Genomic DNA, 21,526 nt, shown 5'->3' with positions numbered 1-21,526 from the left:
GGACAGTGAGTTTCTGAGAATCACTTGCTCAAGGCCATGCTATAGACCTAGGATTTTCATCCCCCTAGTCTGGCCCTAGACATCAAAGGCTTAACCAGATTGTTGAGAGTGACTCTAGGGTGGAAATTTTTTTGGCCGTTCAGTGTAATGGAACAAAAGGAGTATGTTGGTACTTCCCAGAAGCTTCTCAGGAGGATAGATCCTGTGGGGCCAGTTCCTTTGAATGTGGTACCTTCGGCAAAGTTGGAGGGGTTTAGACAGAAGTAAATTCTCTAGGAGTTTCCATCGTGGCTCAGCTGGTTAAGAACCTGACATAGTGTCTATGAGGATGTGGGTTCGAACCCTGGCCTCGCTCAGCGGGTTGAGGATCCAGTGTTGCTATGAGCTGCGGTGTAGGTTGCAGTCGAGGCTCGGATCTGGTGTTACTGTGGCTCTGCCGTAGACTGGCAGCAACATCTCCGATTCGACCCCTAGCCTGGGAACTTCCATGTGCTGCGGGTGTGGCCCTAAAAGGATAAAAAGAAAAAAGAAGTAAATTGTCTGAGTAGGCGAGGGAAACAAGATTTGGAGAGACAGGTCTGGGAGACGGTGCTGGAAGGGAGGAGCCGTGATCTTGTGGGGCAATGGGAGATGGACACTCTCTCTTTGGCCTTGGCGAGTAGCACCTCGATGTAAACTCTCAGTTCCCAGACTGGGGCCGGAACCGGGGCCACATGGGTGAAAGCACCAAATCCTAACCGCTTGACCACCAGGGAACTCCCTACCTTTGTTCTCTTGAGAGCAAAGCCAGAAAAGTTTGGGAGGAGAAGCACAGCAGAGAGGATGTGGAAAGTTGAGTATAGCGAGTCACGTGACAGCAACCCCAGGTGTTTGCAGGCGGCGAGGGGGTGGGCCCGGCAGAGAGCTGGGGGCAGAATGCGCCGGTCAGAGGGACCAGCCCGTGTGCTGGTGTATGGCCATGAGGCCAGCCTGGCTGGAGCAGAAGGAGCCAGCGGGTCAAAGAAACGGAGCTGAGCTCAGAGAGGTAAGGATGGGGGGCGTGGGGGACGACAGATCCCGCGGGGCCTGGTAGGTTTGGACGCCCAGCGAGGCGAGGAGCCTTTGTCAGCTTTTGAGCCGAGGAATAATATGTGCCTTGTGTTTTGAAGGGACCCCTCTGGCTGCTGTGTGCAAAACTGACTTGTGGGGTGTTGGGGGAACGTGGAAAAGCAGTGGGGCACAGTCAAGCCGACTTACAGCCACAGTCCAGGTGGGATGGTGGTGGCTTCCGCAGTTTTGTTCACAGACACGTTTGTAAGAAGGGATCAAGGTTTTGGGGCATATTTGAAGGTAAAACCATAGGATGTCCTTGTGACGTGCAGTCTGAACAAGCTGCGAGGACATTACGGCTGTGGATTGACTCTAGGGGAATAGCTCCGTCATTGTGCCCCACCCCCGACACCATCACCCGGGCAAAGGCTTGAACCACAGCTTGTATGAGTTTTGGCAGAATGCCTGTGATCTTCCTGGCACGGAGGATGCAGAACTGCCCTGGGGCCACCTCCTGCTCGCCCCCTCCCTCCCTTAGGAGGCTCTCTAGAATTAGGGCTCTCGTCCCAGGTGCTGACATCCTATATGAGGCTTTATGCCTCACCCCCACCCCTGCCTACGCCCCAGTAGAGCTACAGATTAAAACTGCTTTGTTGGAGTTCCTGTCGTGGTTAACAAATCTGACTAGGATCCATGAAGATGCAGGTTCGATTCCTGGCCTCGCTGAGGGGGCTAAGGGTCCAGTGTTGCTGTGAGCTGTGGTGTAGGTCGAAGACATGGCTCGGATCTCAAGTTGCTGTGGCTGTGGTGTAGGCCGGCAGCTGTAGCTCCGATTCGACCCCTAGCCTGGGAACCTCATGCGCTGTAGCTGTGGCCCTAAAAAGACAAAAAATAAACAAAAAAAACGCTGCTTTGTCTGTTAGTTTAGAGTTGAGCCTCTTTTTTTTTTTTTTTTTGGCTTCACTTAGAGCAGGGGTCCTGGGCCAGAGATCAATCCCAAACCACAGCAGTGACTTGAGCCACAGCAGTGACAATGCTGGATCCTTAACCCACTGAGCTACCAGGGAACTCCTAGCCTCCTTTTTTTTTTTTTTTTTCCCAAGTAGCATCCTTTCTGATGTGTGGGACAGATTTCTATATACATACCCTGTGTTCATTCCATTGGCCTCATGTTTGTTTGTTTTAATGGTCGAACCCGTGGCATATGGATGTTCCCAGGCCAGGGGCTGAATCTGAGCCACAGCTGCGACCTTTGCCACAGCTGGGGCCACTCTAGGTCCTTAACCCCGGCTCTGGGCTGGGGATTGGATCTGCGCTTCAGCTGCTGCAGAGGCAGCTCTCAGATCTTTCATGCTCTGTGCCACAGTGGGAATTCCAAGGTCTTAATTTTTTTCTTCCAGAACCAACCCCAGACTTGTGCTTATCTGACTCGAGGGCATTGCTCTGTTTGGGCATGCCTGGCTATGGAATGGAGTTTTGTGATAAGGTATGCTTCACAGCTTTCTAGGCTATTCTTGTGTGTTTTCTCTTCCAAGTGAATTTCAGATTCAGCTTATCAAATTTGATAATAAACCTGTTGAGTGAGGCTACACTGAATTACTGAATAATTGGACGGAGAACTGCTGTCTTTATAATGTTAAGCCTTGTCACTCATGAATATGGCCTCTCTATTCTTTTATGTCCTTCAAGAAAGACTAAAGCGTTCCCGTGGTGGCTCATCGAAAAACGAATCCGACTAGTATCCATGAGGATGTGGGTTCGATCCCTGGCCTTGCTCAGTGGGTCAGGGATCCAGCATTGCTGTGAGCTGTGGTGTAGGTTGCAGATGCTGCTCGGATCCTGCATTGCTGTGGCTGTGGTGTAGGCTGGCAGCTGTAGCTCTGATTCGACCTCTAGCCTGGGAACCTCCATATGCCAAGGGTGCAGCCATAAAAAGCAAAAAAGAAAAAAAAAAAAAGAAAGTAACAATTTAAAAAATACATAGTTCCTACATATTTCATGTTAGATTTATGCCTAAGGTTTTTTTTTTTGGGGGGGGGAGCTTTTTGGTGTTATGAATGGTGTTTTTCCTATTATATTTTCTAATTAGAAAATTAATCTTAGCTGGTGGAGTTCCCTGGCGGCTCATCAGGTTAATCTGGTGCTGTCACTGCTGTGGCGCAGATTCAGTCCTTGGCTTGAGAGCTCCCACATGCCTTAGGTGCAGAAAAAAAAATTAGTGTTAGCTGAATAAGGAATGCATTAGATTTTTATTTCATTCATTTATTTAGTCTTTTTAGGGCCACACCTGTGGCATATGGAGGTTCTCAGGCCAGGGGTCAAATCGGAGCTGTAGCCGCCGGCCTACACCACAGCCGCAGCAATGCAGGATCTGAGCCGTGTCTGCAACCAACACCACAGCTCACGGCAACCTTGGATCCTTAACCCACCAAGCGAGGCCAGGGATCGAACCTCGTCCTCCTGGATGCTCATCAGGTTCGTTAACCGCTGCTGAGCCACAACGGGAACTCCCCGGATTAGATTTTTATATGTTGATCTTGCCGAATAAGATTAGTTCTAGCAAGTTACCGGTTAATGGTCTTGGGTTTTCAAATGATGACTTTTTTGCCCACTGAATCTGCTGCAAGTAAGAGATACAGTTAGGATTGGATGTTGCTACTGTCCATCATTTTTGCGCTTGGGGAGGTAACAAAGGTTTCTTCTCTTTGAAGTGGTCTCCACAGAGTTGGGCTGTGAGTTCTGGATACCCAGATTCACTCAGACTCGAAGAGAAAATAATTTCACAGCAGTGACATGTAATACTGGCATCTTGCATTATATTGACTTGGGTAGAAAATAAATGGGCAGGAGTTCCTGTGGTGGCACAGTGGGAAAAGGATCTGGCGTTGTCTCTGTGACCTCGTGGGTTTGAGCCCCTGCGCAGGTTGAGGATCTGGCATTGCTGCAGCTGTGGTGTGGGTTTTGGCTGTGGCTCAGATTCGATCCCTGGCCTGGGAACTTCGTATGCTTCGAGTGTGGCCAAAAAAAGAAAGAGAGGAGTTTCCATTCTGGCTCATTGGTCATGAATCTGACTAGGAACCACGAGGACACAGGTTTGACCCCTGGCCTCACTCAGTGGATTAAGGATCTAGCGTTGCTGCGAGCTGTATTGTAGGTTGCAGGTGTGGATGGGATCCTTTGTGGCTGTGGCAGTGGTGTAGGCTGGCAGGTACAGCTCTGATCTGATCCCTAGCCTGGGAACTTCAATAGCCAAGGTATGGCCCTAAAAAGCAAAAAAAAAAAAAAAGTTTTCTAACTCTGGAGATTTCTGAAGACAAGTCACAGAAAAGGCTAGTAATAAATCTGGCCACATCAAACATAAGAACTGCCCAAGAGAAGTGAATATTAGAATTAATAATAACATCTAACTCATAGTTTGAATGCGAGTATCAGTAGAGGTTATATCTGTAAATGGCCAGGCAAGTGGTGGTGTTTTTACCTTCTAATCCTCTAGCGAGGTGCCTTAGCTCTATTTAGATGGATTTGTTTTTAGGAATACTGCTTCGCTCAAATTATTTCAAGTTTTGAAGATTTTGTAGCTACGAGTCCATGGTTGATGTCCTCACTGATCATGAAAAGACTGGTTCCTTTTTAATTTTTTATTTATTTTTATTTTTCGCCTTTGAGGGCCGCACTCGCAGCATATGGAGGTTCCCAGGCTAGGGGTTGAGTCTGAACTGTAGCTGCTGGCCTATGCCAGAGCCACAGCAATGTGGGATCCAAGCCATGTCTGCGACCTGCACCACAGCTCAAGGCAATGCAGGATCCTTAAGCCACTGGTTGAGGCCAGGGTTTGAACCTCCCTGGTCCTCACCAATACTAGTCAGGAACTCCTTTTTTTTTTTTTTTTTTTTTTTTTTAATTATAGTTGAGGGAGTTCCCATTGTGGTGCAGCAGAAATGAATCTTATGCATGAGGATTCGAGTTCGATCCCTGGCCTTGCTCAGTGGGTCGGGGATCTGGCATTGCCATGAGCTATGATGTAGGTCACAGTTGGGGCTCAGATCTGGCATGGCCGTGGCTGTGTCCTAGGCCAGCAGCTACAGCTCCAAGTCAACCCCTAGCCTGGGAACCTCCATATGCTTCGGGTGTGGCCCCCCCCCCAAAAAAAAGAAAGAAAAAGCAAGAAAAGGAAGAAGTATAGTTGATCTACAATGTTCTGTCAATTTCTGCTTTACAGCAAAGTGACCCAGTCATATACATTCTTTGTCTCATATTATCTTCCGTCCTGTTCTATCACAAGTGGTTAGATATGGTTCCCTGAGCTGGACAGCAGAACCTCATGGCTTAGCCATTCTAAATGCAATAGTTTGTATCTATTAACCCCAAACTCCCAGTCTATCCCACTCCCTCCCCCCTCCCCCTTGGCAACCGCAAGCATGAACAGACTGGGTCTTTAATGCCCAGGTTTGATCCCTGGCCTTGCTCAGTGGGTTAAGGATCTGGTGTTGCCATGAGCTTCTGTGTAGGTCACAGATGCGGCTCGGATCGGGCGTTGCTGTGGCTGTGGTGTAGGCCGGCAGCTGCAACTCTGATTTGATCCCTAGCCCGGGACCTTCCATATGCCGTGGGTGGGACCCTAAAAAAAAAAGAAAAGAAGAAGATAACCAGAAAGTTTCTGCAGGTTGGGCAGTCTTTCTGAGATTGTGGCTATGCCTTTAAAGATAAGTGGGCGCTTGGCCAGTGTTTAGGAGGGGCCGTGGTGTCCAAGCTCTAGCAACTTCCTGTGATGCTCAGAGTGTGAAAGCTTCTTACCAAAAATAAACCCAGCTTGTTTCTTAAACTATGTCCCCACACACCCTGGCTGGTATCTTTTTATCCTGTGCTGATGGCCTGATTTTCTTTTTCTTCAGTCCCTTTGCCTACAAACAAGTATAGGCACTTTATTGTTTATTTATTGGTGTTTTTCTTTCTTTCTGATTATAAAAGTCATTCTTCTTTTGTATAAAAGTTTTAAGTACAAAATATATAGAGGGAAGAAAATTAAAATCACCCTGTGACAGGGAGTTCCTATTGTGGCTCAGAAGTAATGAACTGGACTAGTATCCATTAGGATGCAATTTCCATCCCTGGCCTTGCTCAGTGGGTTAAGGATCCGGCGTTGCCGTGAGCTGTGATGTAGGTCGCAGATGTGGCTCGGATCTTGAGTTGCTGTGGCAGCTCTGACTCGACCCCTAGCCCGGGAACTTCCATATGTTGTGGGTTTGGCCCTAAAAAAAGCAAAAAAAAAATCACCCTGTGTCAGATTCAAGTTGACCACAAATTCTTTGACACAGCTCCCACTGAGAGATGAGATCTCTGTCCCTTTTACTTGTTTGGTTTTTCGGCCATGCCTGCAGCATGCGGATGATCCTGGGCCAGGGATCAAACCTGTGCCACAGCAGTGACCCAAGCCGCTGCAATGACAGCTCCAGATCCTTAACCTGCTGAGCCAGGAGGACATTCCTCCTCTTTTTTTTTTTTTTCCGGAATATTTCCCCCCAGTTTTATTGAGATATAACACATACCATTGTATGAGTTTAAGGTGTGTAACATGATGATTTGATACATGTCTATATTGTGACTTGATTACCACATCATCATTTCACATAGTTACAAATTATTTTTTTCTTATGACAAGGACTTTAAGGTCTATTTTGTCAGCAACTTTCGAAAATATAATACAGCATTGTTTTTTTTTTATATCCAGAAGAATTTTAATTTTTTGTTAGAGTTGATTTATAATGTTTCTTCAGTTTCTGTCGTACAGCAAAGTGACCCAGTCACACACAGTTCCCTGTACACTAGGCCCATGGCCCATCCATGCCAAATATAACTGTTTGTTTTTTAATATGTCCCCTCTCTTTGAATGTGGCCGAGCTCTGTGACTGCTTGACCAGTAGAATATGATGGAAGTGGCTCCGAGACAGTTTCCGATCAAAACCTTAAGCGATTGGAAACTTTCAATTCTTGTCTCTTGGAATACATGCTCTTGAAACCTAACCACTATGCTGGGAGTAGCCCAAGCCACAAAGAGAGGACACATGGAGTTCCTCCAGCTGACAGCACCAACGGTACGCCTAGCCTGTAGCTGGCACCAGCTTCCAGCGGTGGAAGTGATCTCTTTTCAAAGTTCCACCCAGCTGAGCCTTCAAGGCCTCCAGCCCCACTCACAGTCTGACTGCAGCCACCTGAGACTCCCTACTGAGAACTGCTAAGGTCAGACAATCCACAGGACCACAAAACAATAAGAAGTTGCTGTTTTAGAATTGTGGTTGCCAAGAGGGAGGGGATGGGCTGGGAGTTTGGGGTTAGCAGATGCAAACTGTTTATATATATGTATAACCGAATCACTTTGCTGTACACCAGAAACTAATACAGCATTGTAAATCAACTATACGTCAATAAAAATCAATTAAAAAGAAAGAAGCTGCTGTTTTAAGTCATTAAGGTTTGGAATGGTTTGCAATGCAAGCAACAGAGCAGGACAGACTCATTGACCTACTATCTGGAGGAAACCACTGTTCACATTTGGTTTTTCTATATGCACATATTTTTAAACAGATAATTAAAAACATGTACAGAGTTTTTATGAAGTTTTTTCAGAGCACACATTTCTTTGCTCTGGTTATTAAGAAAGTGGAACTAGAGACAAGAAAAAGTAGAGAATGAGAAATGGTTGGCTTGGGGATCCCGTTAGCAGACACATACAAAGTGTCCTATATTTGGGTGTTCCGTATATTTCTTAAAAATATGCTCCTGTAGGATAATGTGAGAAAAAGAGTGTATGTATATACATATGACTGGGTCACTTTTCTGTGCAGTAGGAATTGACAGAATACGGTAAATCAGGAGTTCCCATCGCGGCCCAGTGGAAACAAATCCGACTAGGAACCGTGAGGTTGCGGGTTCGGTCCCTGGCCTTGTTCAGTGGGTTAAGGATCCGGCATTGCCGTGAGCTGTGGTGTAGGTTGCAGACATGGCTTGGATCCCGAGTTGCTGTGACTCTGGCGTAGGCCGGTGGCTACAGCTCCTAGCCTGGGAACCTCCATATGCCGCAGGTGTGGCCCTCAAGAGACAAAAGACAAAAAACAAACAAACAAACAAAAAACCCCCAAAAAACAAAAGAACAGAACAACACTGTAAATCAACTATAATGGAAAAATAAAAATAAGTAAACAAAAGATTTAGACATTCAAAAAAAAAAAAAAAGAAAGAAAGAAAGAAAATATTTTGAAAAAAAAAAAAATGCTCCTGGGTCTTTGAAAAGTGATTTGGAAGTTCCTAGGCACTATGGCCTGAAGTTATGCTTTAGGCCACAGGAGAAGTCCATGAAGAAAGCAGATAGTACAGAATGTAAGGCTGTATCTGTGGTTGGGTATTTAGGCTGCTGTTACTTTTCACAGTTAAAACCCACACTGTGGTGAGCGAGCTTGTACAGACACCTTTGACCATCCTCCTCAGCTATGTCTTAGGATACATTCTTAGAAGTGAAACATTTCTGGGCAAAAGTGTTTGAGGCTTTTTATTTTTATTTTTTTATTTTTAAATTTTTTATAATGATTTTAATTTTTTTCCATTATAGCTGGTTTACAGTATTCTGTCACTTTTCTACTGTACAGCATGGTGACCCAGCCACACATACACTATACATTCTTTTTTCCTCACATTATCGGGCTCCATCCTAAGTGACCAGACATAGTTCCCTGTGCTACACAGCAGGATCTCATTGCTCATCCATTTCAAAGGCAGTAGTCTGCATCTATGAACCCCAAGTTCCCTATCCATCCCACTCCCTGTCCTGCCCCCTTGGCAACCACAAGTCTGTTCTCCAAGTCCATGATTTTCTTTTCTGTGGAAAGGTTCATTTGTGCCATATATTAAATTCCAGATATAAGTGATACCATATGGTATTTGTCTTTCTCTTTCTGACTTACCTCACTCAATATGAGAGTCTCTAGTTCCGTCCATGTTGCTGCAAATGGGATTATGTTGTTCTTTTTTATGGCTGAGTAGTATTCCATTGTGTATATATATCACATCTTAATTCAAATATAGCTGATTTTTACAACGTTGTGCCAATTTCTGCTCTACAGCAAAATGACTCAGCCAGAGGCTTTTTAGTTTGTTTTAAACAAAATAATATTCAGAAGGCATATTCTCTGCACCTGAGTTGTCCTTATTTTATTTTATTTATTTATTTATTTTTTAAGGGCCGCACCCTTAAGGGCATATGGAGGTTCCCAGGCTAGGGGTCAGATTGGATCCACAGCTGCCAGCCTACACCACAGCTCAGGGCAACACTGGATCTGTAACCCACTGATGGAGGCCAGAGATGGAACCCACATCCTCATGGATACTTGTCAGCTTTGTTATACTGTAAGCCACAATGGGAACTCCCAGAGTTGTCCTTTTCGATGGCCACACAGGAGGACAGCCCTGGCTGAGAGGGTCTTCTGTTTCCCTGGGCAGGAGGGAGGGACGTTTTGCAAAGTGGGCTTTTCAGGGAGACAGAGGGTAGGACCCCTCTCTCTTGCCTGGACTGTATTCATGTTTAGAACACGTGTTCCATGGAGTTCCCGTCATGGCTCAGTGGTTAATGGTCCCGACTAGCATCCATGAGGACACACATTCCTTCCCTGGCCTCGCTCCGTGGGTTGAGGATCCGGCGTTGCCGAGAGCTGTGGTGTAGGTTGCAGACGCGGCTCGGATCCCACGTGGCTGTGGCTGTGGCGCAGGCCGGCAGCTGTAGCTCCGATTAGACCCTTAGCTTGGGAACTTCCATCTGCTGTGGGTGTGGCCCTAAAAAGACAGAAAGACCAAAATAAAAATAAAAATAAAAATAGAACACATGTTCTGGAGGCAGGTCCTAGGTCTAGTTCTTGCCTTCCCTGGGGTTTTGGCCGACTCTAGAAGCAGGTGGGCAAACAAAGACACCTTTGGGATGTCGACCTTGATGATTGGGGTGGGGAAGCCAGGGAGGCAGGGAGGGAGGCCAGGCCGTGTGCAGCCCGGGGGAGGACGGTCCAGCAGGGCTGTGGGCCCCCTGAGCCTCCGCCCTCTTCCTCTGAATATCTGACAGACTTTGTGCCTCCTACTTCTCTTTTTAGGGTCCTTCTTGCGTTTGGTGGCTTCCTTGAAGTGGATCAGTGGGTGCCTGCAGCCTCACAGTTCCTGCTCCCTCCAGCCATGACTCACAGAATCCTTCTGCTGACAGGTGCGCCAGGAGAGGGGCGGGGATGGGGGGAGCTCAGGGTGAGGAGGAGGGAAATTTCTGAATTTGTGAATGGAGAGAAAGGGTCCAGAATATTTAGGAGCTGGACTGGGAAGAGACAAAAGGGATTGGGGGAAAGTTATGGGATGACCAGAGAAGCTTGGTTGAATGACAATTCATAGACTATACAAGGTGTCCCTTCACTCACAGATGAGAAAACTGAGGCCCCAAGTGGTGAAATGACATGTTTAAGGGGGCACAGCAGGTCTTGGAGTGTTGCTTCTTGGGTTCCGCCTCACCACCTCCTATTTGCCTCCTATTTTCTGAGCACCCACGTGTGTTTGTTGAATGACTGATTGATCAAAATGATTCAAGTTTGATTCCTTTTTTAATCTGTGTTTTGTGGCGTATGAGCCGAAGAAGGGAAAGAAATGCTTGAGCGTTGCTTGCATAGGAAGGAAACTGTCTAACTGAGTCTTTAGGAACTTGATGGGCCCATTAGTGGGCTGGGAACCCAAGGTGAAGGTCGGAGGGGTTAAATGCACCTGTTGATGGAAATAATCAATAAGCAGTCTATAATAGGAATAGAAGGAGTTCCTGTTGTGGCTCAGTGATAAAGAACCGGACTAATATTCACGAGGACATGGGTTCAATCCTTGGCCTTGCTTAGTGGGTTAAAGATCTGGTATTGCCATGAGTTGTTGTGTAGGTCGCAGATACTGCTCAGATCTGGCGTTGCTGTGGCTGTGGTGTAGGCCGGAAGCTGTAGCTCTGATTGGACCCCTAGCCTGGGAATTTCCATATGCTACGGGTGTGGCCCTAAAAAGCAGAAAATACCCAAACAAACAAACAAACTATAATAGGAATAGAAAAGAAGTTTTTTTTTTTTTTGAGCCAAACTGAGGACATAGCCCGAGAGGCAGCCCCTCAGAGACCTCTGAGGAACTGTTCCAGAGAAGCAAGATCTTCAGCAGTTTTGTTTTTGTTTGTTTTGTTTTTTAGGGCTGCACCCACGGCACTTGGAAGTTCGCGGGCTAGGGGTCAGATCAGAGCTACAGCTGCTGGTGTACACCACAGCCACAGCAATGCCAGATCCGAGTCATATCTGCGACCTGCACCACATCTCATTGCAACACTGGGTCCTTAACCCACTGAGCGAGGCCAAGGATTGAACCCACATCCTGAAGGGAACTCCCCTTCAGCACAGTTTTATATCATGTCAAAACAAAGAACATTAAACAAGTCAGGGAGACATTTCTTCAGGATTTCAAAAAAAGAAAAAAGAAAACACGAAACAGATCCACAGGTACATAAGTGAGTCAGTATGGCCTTGGCCCTGGGGAAGGGAGTCTTTTTTTTCTTTCTTTCTTTCTTTCTTTTTTCGTCATTTTTGGCCACCCTGTGGCATATGGAGTTTCTGGGCCAGGGATCAGATCTGAGCCAGAGTTGCAACCTGTGCTGCAGCTGTGGCTACGCTGGATCCTTAAGCCTCTGTGCTGGGCCAGGGATTGAACCGTTGTCCCAGCGCTCCCAAGATGCCACCAATCCTGTTGCACCACAGTGGGAACTCCCAGGGAGTTTTATCATTGAAGGAATACCAGCATTTGAGTCCCAGGAAGGGAAGCATTTAATCTTTATTTTTAACATGGGCACACTGTTCTCTTGGACAATGAACCTTTTTCTTTCATGATTAAAGCAAATGCACAATGTATGTTTGACAGGCTACAAACAGGCTGTTTTAGTGTAAAATTCAAGTTAAATCATGTATAAGCCAGATGACTTCCCTATACCTCAATACGGGAAAATTTTTTTCCATTACACCCCACTCTGGTGGTGCTTAGGCCAGGAGTTGGCAAGCTGTAGACTGTGGGCATAAGGCCAGGACACAGTGGCATGTGTTTTTGTACAACTTGGAGCCATAGGTGCCAGGTGAACATTTAGAATCTATTCATGACGGGGACACTAATTTTGAATCCTGGTGGCGTGAAATGTTCTCTCTCCCAAAGAATTTCGTTGGTCTCATCAGTTAATTTGTTTTATAAACAATGGTACTTGAATATTATATTTTGAGTTTCCTTAATGGAAAAATTTATGGGAAAATATTTCCTCTTTTGTTATATTAAGTACCCATGCAAGAGACTCTCTTGGTCCACAAAGCCCGAAATATTTACTCTCTGGTCATTTATACAACACGTGTGGGAGTTCCCTTGGGGGTGAAGTGGGTTAAGGATCTGGTGTTGCCGTAGGCTAGGTTGGAGCTGTGGCTCAGACTTGATCCCTGGCCCCAGCACTCTCATATGGTGTGGCAAAATGAAAGAAAGAAAGGAAGACAGACAGACAGACAGACAGACGTGTGGTGCCCTCTGCTACAGGCTGTAAGGGCTGGCCCTGGAGGCCCCCATCTCCGTGCTGGGTTAGGGTGAATCCTGGCAGGAAGATGGTCGGGGCAGGAGGGCTTTCTTAACTTGTCTCCGTATCTCCTCCTGACTCCCACCCCCTTGTTCTCCTTCCAGTCTTGGCCTTAAGTCATGGGTTCAACCTGGACACGGAAAATGCAGTCGTCTTCCAGGAAAATGCAAATGGCTTCGGGCAGAGCGTGGTCCAGCTGGAGGGGTCGAGGTAAGGGCCGCAGGGGGCACTTCCTGTCCCACAGGCTTTCCGTACAAGACTTAACACGTCTGAAAACAAAAAACCAAACAAAACAATCTCCTTGGTTTGTTTGTTGACTCAGCAGGCTTCTAAGCTCTAAAGATACAAAAGAGTGTAACTACTGTCATGGCGCAGTGGTTAATGAATCCGACTAGGAACCATGGGGTTGCAGGTTCGATCCCTGGCCTTGCTCAGTGGGTTAAGGATCCAGCCTTGCCCTGACCTGTGGTGTGGGCCGCAGATGCGGCTCGGATCCTGAGTTCCTGTATCTGTGGTGTAGGCCGGCGGCTGCAGCTCCGATTCGACCCCCTAACCTGGGAACCTCCATATGCCGCAGGAGTGGCCAAGAAGTGGCAAAAAAGACAAAAAAAAAAAAGTGATGGAAAGTCTCCTCCTCACTCCTTTCCCCCAGTTCCCTCCCTGGCAGGGTCCCTGGTAGACAGTTTCTCGTGTGTTCTTTCAGGGAGATTCTATGCTGCCGCATAGACCTCCACATTTCCCTAAGCCCCATCCTGCATTCAATTTGCATTGCATGCTACACTCAAACTATAGCCTGCTGCCTATTTTTGTAAATGCCTTTTGTTTTTTCATTACAAAAAAATTTTTTTTTGGTCTTTTTGTATTTTTAGGGCTGCTGCACCTGCAGCATATGGAGGTTCCCAGGCTAGGGGTCTAATCGGAGCTGTAGCTGCCAGCCTCCACCACAGCCACAGCAACACCAGATCTGAGCCGTACCACAGCTCACGGCAACTCCAGATCCTTAAGCCATTGAGCGAGGCCAGGGATCGAACGTTCGTCCTCATGGATACTAGTCGGGTTCGCTAACCTCTGAGCCATAGGGGGAACTCCTTTTATTGACAATTGGCTACCCACCCCTCGACTATTTATGGCACTTTTGAACCCACAGTAGCAGAGCAGAGAGACTGCAAAGCCCAAAATATTTACTTTCACAGAAATAACAGTTATGGAAATAATGTTACTTTTCTAGAGTTTGCTGGCCTCTCTGCTCTATATTGTACTTTGCAAATTTTTTTTTTTTTTTGGTCTTTTTAGGGCCACACCCAAGCCTGGAGCTATGTTGGGAACTCTGTATTTTTTTTTTTTTTTTTAATTAACAGAGCTTGGTGTCGCGATGGAAATGCTATAAAATTGGGCTGTGATGATGATCATTGTACAACTATAAATGTAATCAAATTCATTGAGTCATTAAAAAAAAAAACAGAGCTTGGTAGTTTTAGCAAATAAGTGTATAAAGAGCTCCCATGTTCTTTTTCATGCTCACATTATATTCTATTATTTAGAGGTATTATAATTTACATTTATATTGCATTTAAATCTCTTCTTAATGGACATTAGATTTTTCCCAATTTTTGCTCTGTGAATAATGCTGACATTTTTACATGTGCAAGTAGATTTTGGAAGTAAATTCCTAGAACCGGGATTGTTGGGTCCAAGGGTACATAATTATGTGTAATTTTAAGAGATTTTTCCGGATTGCCCTCTATGAAGGTGGCAACAATTTGCACTCACACCAGAAATTTATGCACATACTGACTTCCCCACCCATTTGTCAACCCGGAAGTGTTATCAAGTTGACCATCTTTGTAAACTGAGTAGGTGAGATATAGTATCTCAATTTAGTTTTAAACTGCATTTTTTTTTAAACCAGAGATTTATCTCCTTTTTCTGTGAACACTTTTTTTTTTTTCTTATCCGTTGCCCCCTTTTTCTCTTAGTGTGTTTTTTTTCCTCTTATTGGTTTGTGAGGGCTCCAACTATACTGGGGGAAGAAGCCTGGGATATGAGCTGCTCATCTCCCTCGCCCCATTGATTGTCCTTTGACTTGGCTGATGGTAGTTGGTCACATCCAGAAATATATCTAAAAGGACAGTGGGGGAGTTGATTGTCCTTTGACTTGGCTGATGGTAGTTGGTCACATCCAGAAATATATCTCAAAGGACAGTGGGGGAGTTCCCGTTGTGGCGCAGTGGAAATGAACCCGACTAGTATCCATGAGGATTAGTATCCATTAGGATGCCGGTTCGATCCCTGGCCTCGATCAGTGGGTTAAGGATCCGGGGTTGCTGTGGCTGTGGTGTAGGCCAGCAGCTGTGGCTCTGAATAGACCCCCTAACCCGGGAATTTCCATGTGCTGCAGGTGTAGCCCTATAAAAAAAAAAAGAGAGAGAGAGAGAGAGAGAGAGAGAGAGAGAGAAAACAATGATAGTGGGGTTGAATGTCTTTATTTTAAAATGATCTCCAGGTATTATGTCATCCTTAGAGAGGCCCTTCCCTCTCCAAGTTTAAACATTTTCCCTGTTTTGGGATTGTTCATGGATTAACTCATTTACTCTGGATAGTAACCTTGAGGCAGGTGCTACTATTATCTATATTTTAGAGATGAGAAAATTGAAGCGTAATAAAGTAATTAATTGACTTGCCCAAGGTCATACAGGAAGTAAGAGTGGGACTAGATTTTTTGGGGGGGGGGGCATGACGGAGGCATGTAGAAGTTCCTGGGGCCAGGGATCAGACCTGTGCCACAGCACTGACAACGTCGATCCTTAACAGCCAGGCCACCAGGGAACTCTGGGGACTAGAATTGGATCCCAGACAGTAAAACTCCAAGGCCTCTTTTTTTTTTTTTTTGCTTTTTAGGGTCACACCTGCAGCACATGGAAGTTCCCCAGACTAGGGGTCAAATTGGAGCTACAGCTGCTGGTCTCCACCACAGCCATAGCAACACCAAATCCAAGCCGCATCTGAGACCAACACCATGCTGATCCACACAGGCAACGCCTGATCCTTAACCCACTGAGCGAGGCCAGGGATCGAACCCACATCATAATGGATTCTAGTTGGTTTCATTACTGCTGAGCCGCAAGAGTAACTCCAAAACTCCAAGGCCTCTTTTTCTGTCCAAAGTGCAATATTGCATCCCTGTAAGACACAGGAATGGGGAAGTGATTCCAAATTGGGAAGGTAGGAGTTCCCTTCATGGCTCAGTGGTTAACAAACCCTACTAGGATCCATGAGGACGCGGGTTCGATCCCTGGGCTTGCTCAGTGGGTTAAGGATCTGGCGTTGCCGTGAGCTGTGGTGTAGGTCACAGACGTGGCTCGAATCTTGTGTTGCTGTGGCTGTGGTGTAGGCCTGCGGTAACAGCTCCGATTGGACCCCTAGCCTGGGAAGTTTCATATGTCTCGGGTGTGGCCTTAAAAAGCGAAAAAAAAACCCAAACAAACAAACAAACAAAAAAACAAATTGGGAAGGTAGACTGTTCACCGTCACTATTTTGGCCTTCAGGATTTAGACATTCTCGGATTCACTGAAATAACCTCTGGGACCATAAATTCCAATGACTGGATTATAAGAATATTCACAATAAACAGTCAGTGGTTAAACCGCCCCCCCCCCTTTTTTTTTGCTGAGTCTCCCTCCTGTTTCTGGGAATTGGGGAACCCCCGTGTGGGTGGCTCCCCCACTTTTCCTCTGGGTGGTGGGCAGAACTTCCACGGTCTCCTTCTCTCTCCAGATGCCAGAGTTTTCTTTGTCCCTGTGGTGATCTGTTGCCACCTCTCCCCACAGGCTGGTGGTTGGAGCCCCCCAGGAGGTAAGGGCTGCCAACCAAACAGGCGGCCTCTACCAGTGTGACTACAGCACGGGCACATGTGAGCCTATCCGCCTGCAGGGTGAGTCACTGCCCCTGGCTGGGACCCAGGGCTACATCTGCACACACCTGGATATGCCAGGCATTGCCTTTGACCTGGGGCCTGGGGGTGGGGGTGGGGGGTGGGGCCCCTGGGGGCCAGGTCCCCGGCCGCTGAGCTGCATGCAGGTGCCCTCAGGCACCCTTCTGTGTCCTTTCTCATTTTTGCTTTATTTATTTATTTAGTCTTTTTGTCTTTTTAGGTCCGCAGCATATGGAGGTTCTCAGGCTAGGGGTCGAATCAGAACTGTAGCCGCCAGCCTACACCACAGCCACAGCAACACAGGATCTGAGCTGCATCTGTGACCTACACCACAGCTCACGGCAGCGCCAGATCCTTAACCCACTGAGCAAGGCCAGGGATTGAACCCTTGTCTTCATGGATGCTAGTCGGGTTCGCTAACTGCTGAGCCACGATGGGAACTCCTGTCCTGTGTCCTTTTTTTATGCACGACATGCCTCCCCGGATCCGTCAGACCTCCACGTCTCCCAGGTGGAGGTGATCCCTGTGCAGCTCTTACACAACCCCTTCTAATCCCCCGAGGGTGACCATGTAAATATCTGTCCCCTCAGTGCCCCCAGAGGCTGTGAACATGTCCCTGGGCCTATCTCTGACGTTTGCCACTAATCCATCCCGGCTGCTGGTGAGTTGCCTTGGGTCATGGGAAATGTCCCGAGGGAGGGATTTGGGGGCCCAAGGCTGCTGGGGCTGGGGTCTTGCTGGGTGGAGGTAGAAGGGCAAGAAGTAGGACAGCCCCTCCCACCTGTTCCCCACCCCCTAGGCCTGCGGCCCTACTGTGCACCAAATTTGCAAGGAGAACACCTATGTGAACGGCCTCTGCTTCCTGTTTGGATCCAACCTACATCAGCAGCCCCGGAGGGTCCCAGAGACCCTCAGAGGTGGGTACCATTGAGCCGTGTCAGACTGGAAGGCGCATCTGGGGGGCACCCAGAGGTCTAGGTGCAGAAGTGTGAGGGAACTGGGTTCCAATGCAGAGAAAGGCTATGGGAAGGTGCTGGGATCTTGCACTTGGAGAAAAGTCCTGATATAGCCACTCATCTTTGTGAGACAAAGGGACCCCACCCCCGCCCCCCGACACTGTTGGTGGGAGTGTCAGTTGGTGCAACCACTTTGAAAAATAGTATGGAAATGCTGCAAAACATTAAAAACAGAGCTATCATGTGATCCAGCAATCCCACTCCTGGGCCTATATTCAGAAAAGATGAAAACTCAATTTGAAAAGATACATGCACGCCAATGGTGATAGCAGCACAGTAGCCAAGAGGTAGAAGCAACCTAAGCGTCCATCAACAAATGAATGGATAGGAGTTCCCATTGTGGTACAGCTGAAACGAATCTGACTAGGAACCATGAAGTTGCAGGTTCGATCCCTGGCCTTGCTCAGTGGGTTAAGGATCCGGTGTTGCCGTGAGCTGTGGTGTAGGTTGCAGCTGTGGCTCACATCTGGTGTGGCTGTGGCTGTGGTGTAGCTGGCAGCTGTAGCTCCAATTAGACCCCTAGCCTAGGAACCTCCATATGCCGTGGGTGCGGCCTTAAAAAGCAAAAATAAATAAATAAATGAAAACTATAAAAAAAAGAATGGATAAAGAAGATGTAGTGTGTATATATATATATATATATACAACAGACTATTACTCAGCCATAAAAAAGTGAAATATTGCCATTTTCAGCAACATGGATAGACCTATGGACCTAGAAAATATCATACTAAGTGAAGTAAGTTAGACAAAGACAAATATCATATGATATCACTTATACATAGAATCTAAAAAATCATGTAAATGAACCTATATGCAAAACAGAAATACACTCACAGATTTAGAAAATAAATGTATGGTTTCCCAAGGAAAGGGGAGAGGGATCAATTAGGAGCCTGGGATTGACAGATGCACACTACCATACGTAAAACAGATCAGCAACAAGGATTTACTGTGTAACGCAGGGAACAATATTCATAGCTTGTAATAGCCTAAAATAGAAAATCTGGAAAAAAAACCCACCCAAATCACTTTGCTGTCTACCTGAAACAAACACAAGAAACTAACACAATCTGTCAAACAGCTATACTTCAGTAAAAATAAATAAATACAAATAATCTTCAATTAAGATGAGAGGACTATGCAAGAGTGTTATTACCAGGAGGTGAGAATCTCTTTCTCTCTTTTTTTTCCCTTTTTACGGCCGCACCCACGGCATATGGAGGTTCCCAGGCTAGGGGTCCAGTCGGAGCTGTAGACACCGGCCTACACCACAGCCACAGGAACTCGGGATCCGAGCTGCATCTTTGACCTACACCGCAGCTCGTGGCAATGCCGGATCCTTAACCCACTGAGCGAGGCCAGGGATCGAACCTGCAACCTCATGGTTCCTAGTCGGATTCGTTAACCACTGAGCCATGACGGGAACTCCCTTGTTGTTTTAACCTGCATTTCCTTGAGGGCTATGACAGTGACCATCTTCTCATGTACCTTCTACAACTTATTTCGTGAAGTTGCTGTTCAAATATTTTATCCACTCGTATTGGATCTTTCACCTTATTATTGAGTCCTAAGTGTTATGCACGCAGATTTACTTATTTATTTAAGTGTAGTTGATTTACTGTGTTGTGTCAGTTTCTGTTGGGCAGCAAAGTCACGCATATATGCATTCTTTTTCTCTTATTATCTTCCATCATGTTCGATCACAAGAGATTGGATCTAGTTCCCTGTACTATACAGTGGGATCTCATTGCTTATTCACTCTAAACGGAATAGTGTGTGTATGTAGATTTTCCACGGCATGGGGCCCCTAACACTTGTGTTATTCAAGGGTCAAAGGTATTTAGAAGGGGACAGTTTATAAGGCTGTGGCAGGGTCTAAAGCGTACAATGGACGGTCCAGGAACCCAGGACAAATAGCAGCAGAGCTGTTGCCACCCCAGGCTGATGGATCAAGGAGAGGGAGCAGTCCCCAGAATCCAGACGGAGAGGGAGTCGTGGGGAGCGGGCCTCCTTGAGAGAAGCCCTGGCCTGTGGAGGGAATGAAGGGCCCCAAGCAGCCCTGCGGGGAGGGAGCCGGGGCCAGGTACTCTGATCCTCCTCCCTCCCTCCCTCCAGTCTCCTGTTGAGGCTCCTAATTGGGTAAAATACAACTAGGAGCCAGAGGTTGGAAGGAGTTCTGTTGCTGTGGTCCATGTGGGCTGAGCTCCCGGGCAGAGTAGGGGAGGGTAGAAAGTGAATCTGGGGCTGGGGGCAGAAGGCGGAGGACACTAGCCATTTCTTTCCTGTAATGTATTTCTCTTTTTGTATTTCTGGCAAATTATTTCTTCTTTTTTCTTTTCTTTTTTTTTAAGGCTGTACCTGAGGCATATGCAAGTTCCCAGGTTAAGGGTCCAATCGGAGCCGTAGCTCTGATTCCACAGCCACAGCAATGCCAGATCCGAGCTGCATCTATGACCTACACCACAGCTCACAGCAACACTGGATCCCTAACCCACTGAGCGAGGCCAGGGTTGGAACCCACATCCTCATGGATACTACCTGGGTTCTTAACCCCCTGAGCCACAACGGGAACTCCATCTGGCAAATTATTTCTCTTTCTTCATGCGGTCCCTCCTATAGCACTGCTTTCCCGGACTGCCTCGAGCAGCATGGAGCAGCATCTTCCGTGCCACTTTGTGTGTTTATTGAGCTTGGAGTGTGGGTCGCGTCTTATTTCCCTTTCGTTCTCATTGCTCAGCAGAGAGCGGACGTGCAGAGAATGGGCTGCGAGGCTCTCGTACTTCATTCCTTTGCCTTTTTCCCCAGGGTGCCCTCAGCAAGAGAGTGACATTGCCTTTTTGATTGATGGTTCCGGTAGCATCAACCCGATAGACTTTCAGCGGATGAAGGAGTTTGTCTCCACTGTGATGGGTCAATTCCAAAAGTCCAAAACCTTGGTGAGGACCAATGGGTAGGTTAGGGAAGCGCCTGTCCAAGGCTGGCAGGTATGTGCTAACCAGGCTGCCACTGCTAATCGATCATGGCTTTCTTGCGTGATTTGCTTTTCCTGCTCTGTCTGGATGCAGCCCAGCCTTCTTCCAGCCCTCTGCAAAGCAGGCAGACTGAGGGATAGGGGTGGGCATGGGATATGAAAAACTCCCGTGTCGTCTCTGGCTGAGTTTTAGTGCTGAGAAGTGGGGGGGTTGACGGCCCATCTCTGTCCTGGTGAGGCAGACGGATTGCAGGTGGTGCAGACTTTGGAGGAATTTGGAAACTGGAGTGGTGTGTTTTTTTTGTTTGTTTGTTTTTTGTTTTTTTGGTCTTTTGTCTTTTGTCTTTTTAGGGCCGCACCCCCAGCATATGGAGGTTCCCAGGCTAGGGGTCCAATCGGAGCTGTAGCTGCTGGCCTACACCACAGCCACAGCAACTCCAGATCCGAGCCGCATCTGCAACTTACACCACAGGTTGCTCACGGCAACGCCGGATCCTTAACCCACTGAGCAAGGCCAGGGATTGAACCCGCAACCTCACGGTTCCTTGTCGGATTCGTTCCTGCTGCACCACCACGGGAACTCCTTGGAAACTGGAGTGTTTTAAGATTGAGGGAGAGTTTCCTGGGAGGTGGCTAAGTGTACGTGTGTGGGGGGTGGGCACCTTCTCCACTTAATACGAGGTGCCCGTTCCCAGTTCGCTCTGATGCAGTACTCTGAAGACTTCTACACTCATTTCACCTTCAATGATTTCAAGAGAAACCCTTCCCCAGAATTGCTGGTGAGGCCAATAAGACAGCTGCTGGGGAGGACTCACACCGCCACGGGAATCCGCAAAGTAGTGTAAGCTCTCCTCTCTTCGCTTATGATGGAGGGAGGTTTTCTTTTTTTTTCCTTCCTTCCTTCCTTCCTTCCTTCTCTCTCTCTCTTTCCCTC

The 21,526-nt window shown here is 47.1% G+C and overlaps 1 protein-coding gene and 1 long non-coding RNA gene across 5 annotated transcripts in view; one reads left to right on the top strand and one right to left on the bottom strand.

Moving 5' to 3' along the window:
- The first annotated feature begins 914 nt into the window (after positions 1-914).
- ITGAM (integrin subunit alpha M) overlaps positions 915-21,526 on the top strand; it is a 49,018-nt gene continuing 28,406 nt past the window's right edge. For 2 of the 4 annotated variants that reach the window (XR_007134900.1, XM_047779986.1), the window contains exons 1-9: positions 917-1,024; positions 2,430-2,515; positions 10,158-10,264; positions 12,775-12,880; positions 16,499-16,602; positions 17,193-17,263; positions 17,402-17,519; positions 20,427-20,557; positions 21,288-21,433. Coding sequence is in view for 3 of the 4 variants with exons in the window: in XM_047779986.1 (XP_047635942.1) it covers positions 953-1,024; positions 2,430-2,515; positions 10,158-10,264; positions 12,775-12,880; positions 16,499-16,602; positions 17,193-17,263; positions 17,402-17,519; positions 20,427-20,557; positions 21,288-21,433 (941 nt within the window). In the remaining variant the exon portion in view is untranslated. Of the gene's footprint in view, positions 1,025-2,429; positions 2,516-9,947; positions 9,967-10,157; positions 10,265-12,774; positions 12,881-16,498; positions 16,603-17,192; positions 17,264-17,401; positions 17,520-20,426; positions 20,558-21,287; positions 21,434-21,526 lie in introns of those variants that run through there. The other 2 variants (XM_047779988.1, XM_047779987.1) reach the window with 2 other exon arrangements.
- Positions 12,531-21,526, bottom strand: part of LOC125127253 (uncharacterized) — a 50,989-nt gene continuing 41,993 nt past the window's right edge. Inside the window, exon 3 of the long non-coding RNA XR_007134902.1 lies at positions 12,531-12,939. This is a non-coding gene — a long non-coding RNA (uncharacterized LOC125127253). The remainder of the gene's footprint in view (positions 12,940-21,526) is intronic.

The sequence above is a fragment of the Phacochoerus africanus genome, chromosome 5 (genome assembly GCF_016906955.1).
Source record: "Phacochoerus africanus isolate WHEZ1 chromosome 5, ROS_Pafr_v1, whole genome shotgun sequence".
NCBI classification, from domain to species: Eukaryota; Metazoa; Chordata; class Mammalia; order Artiodactyla; family Suidae; genus Phacochoerus; species Phacochoerus africanus.
This window is presented reverse-complemented; position numbering and strand designations above follow the sequence as displayed.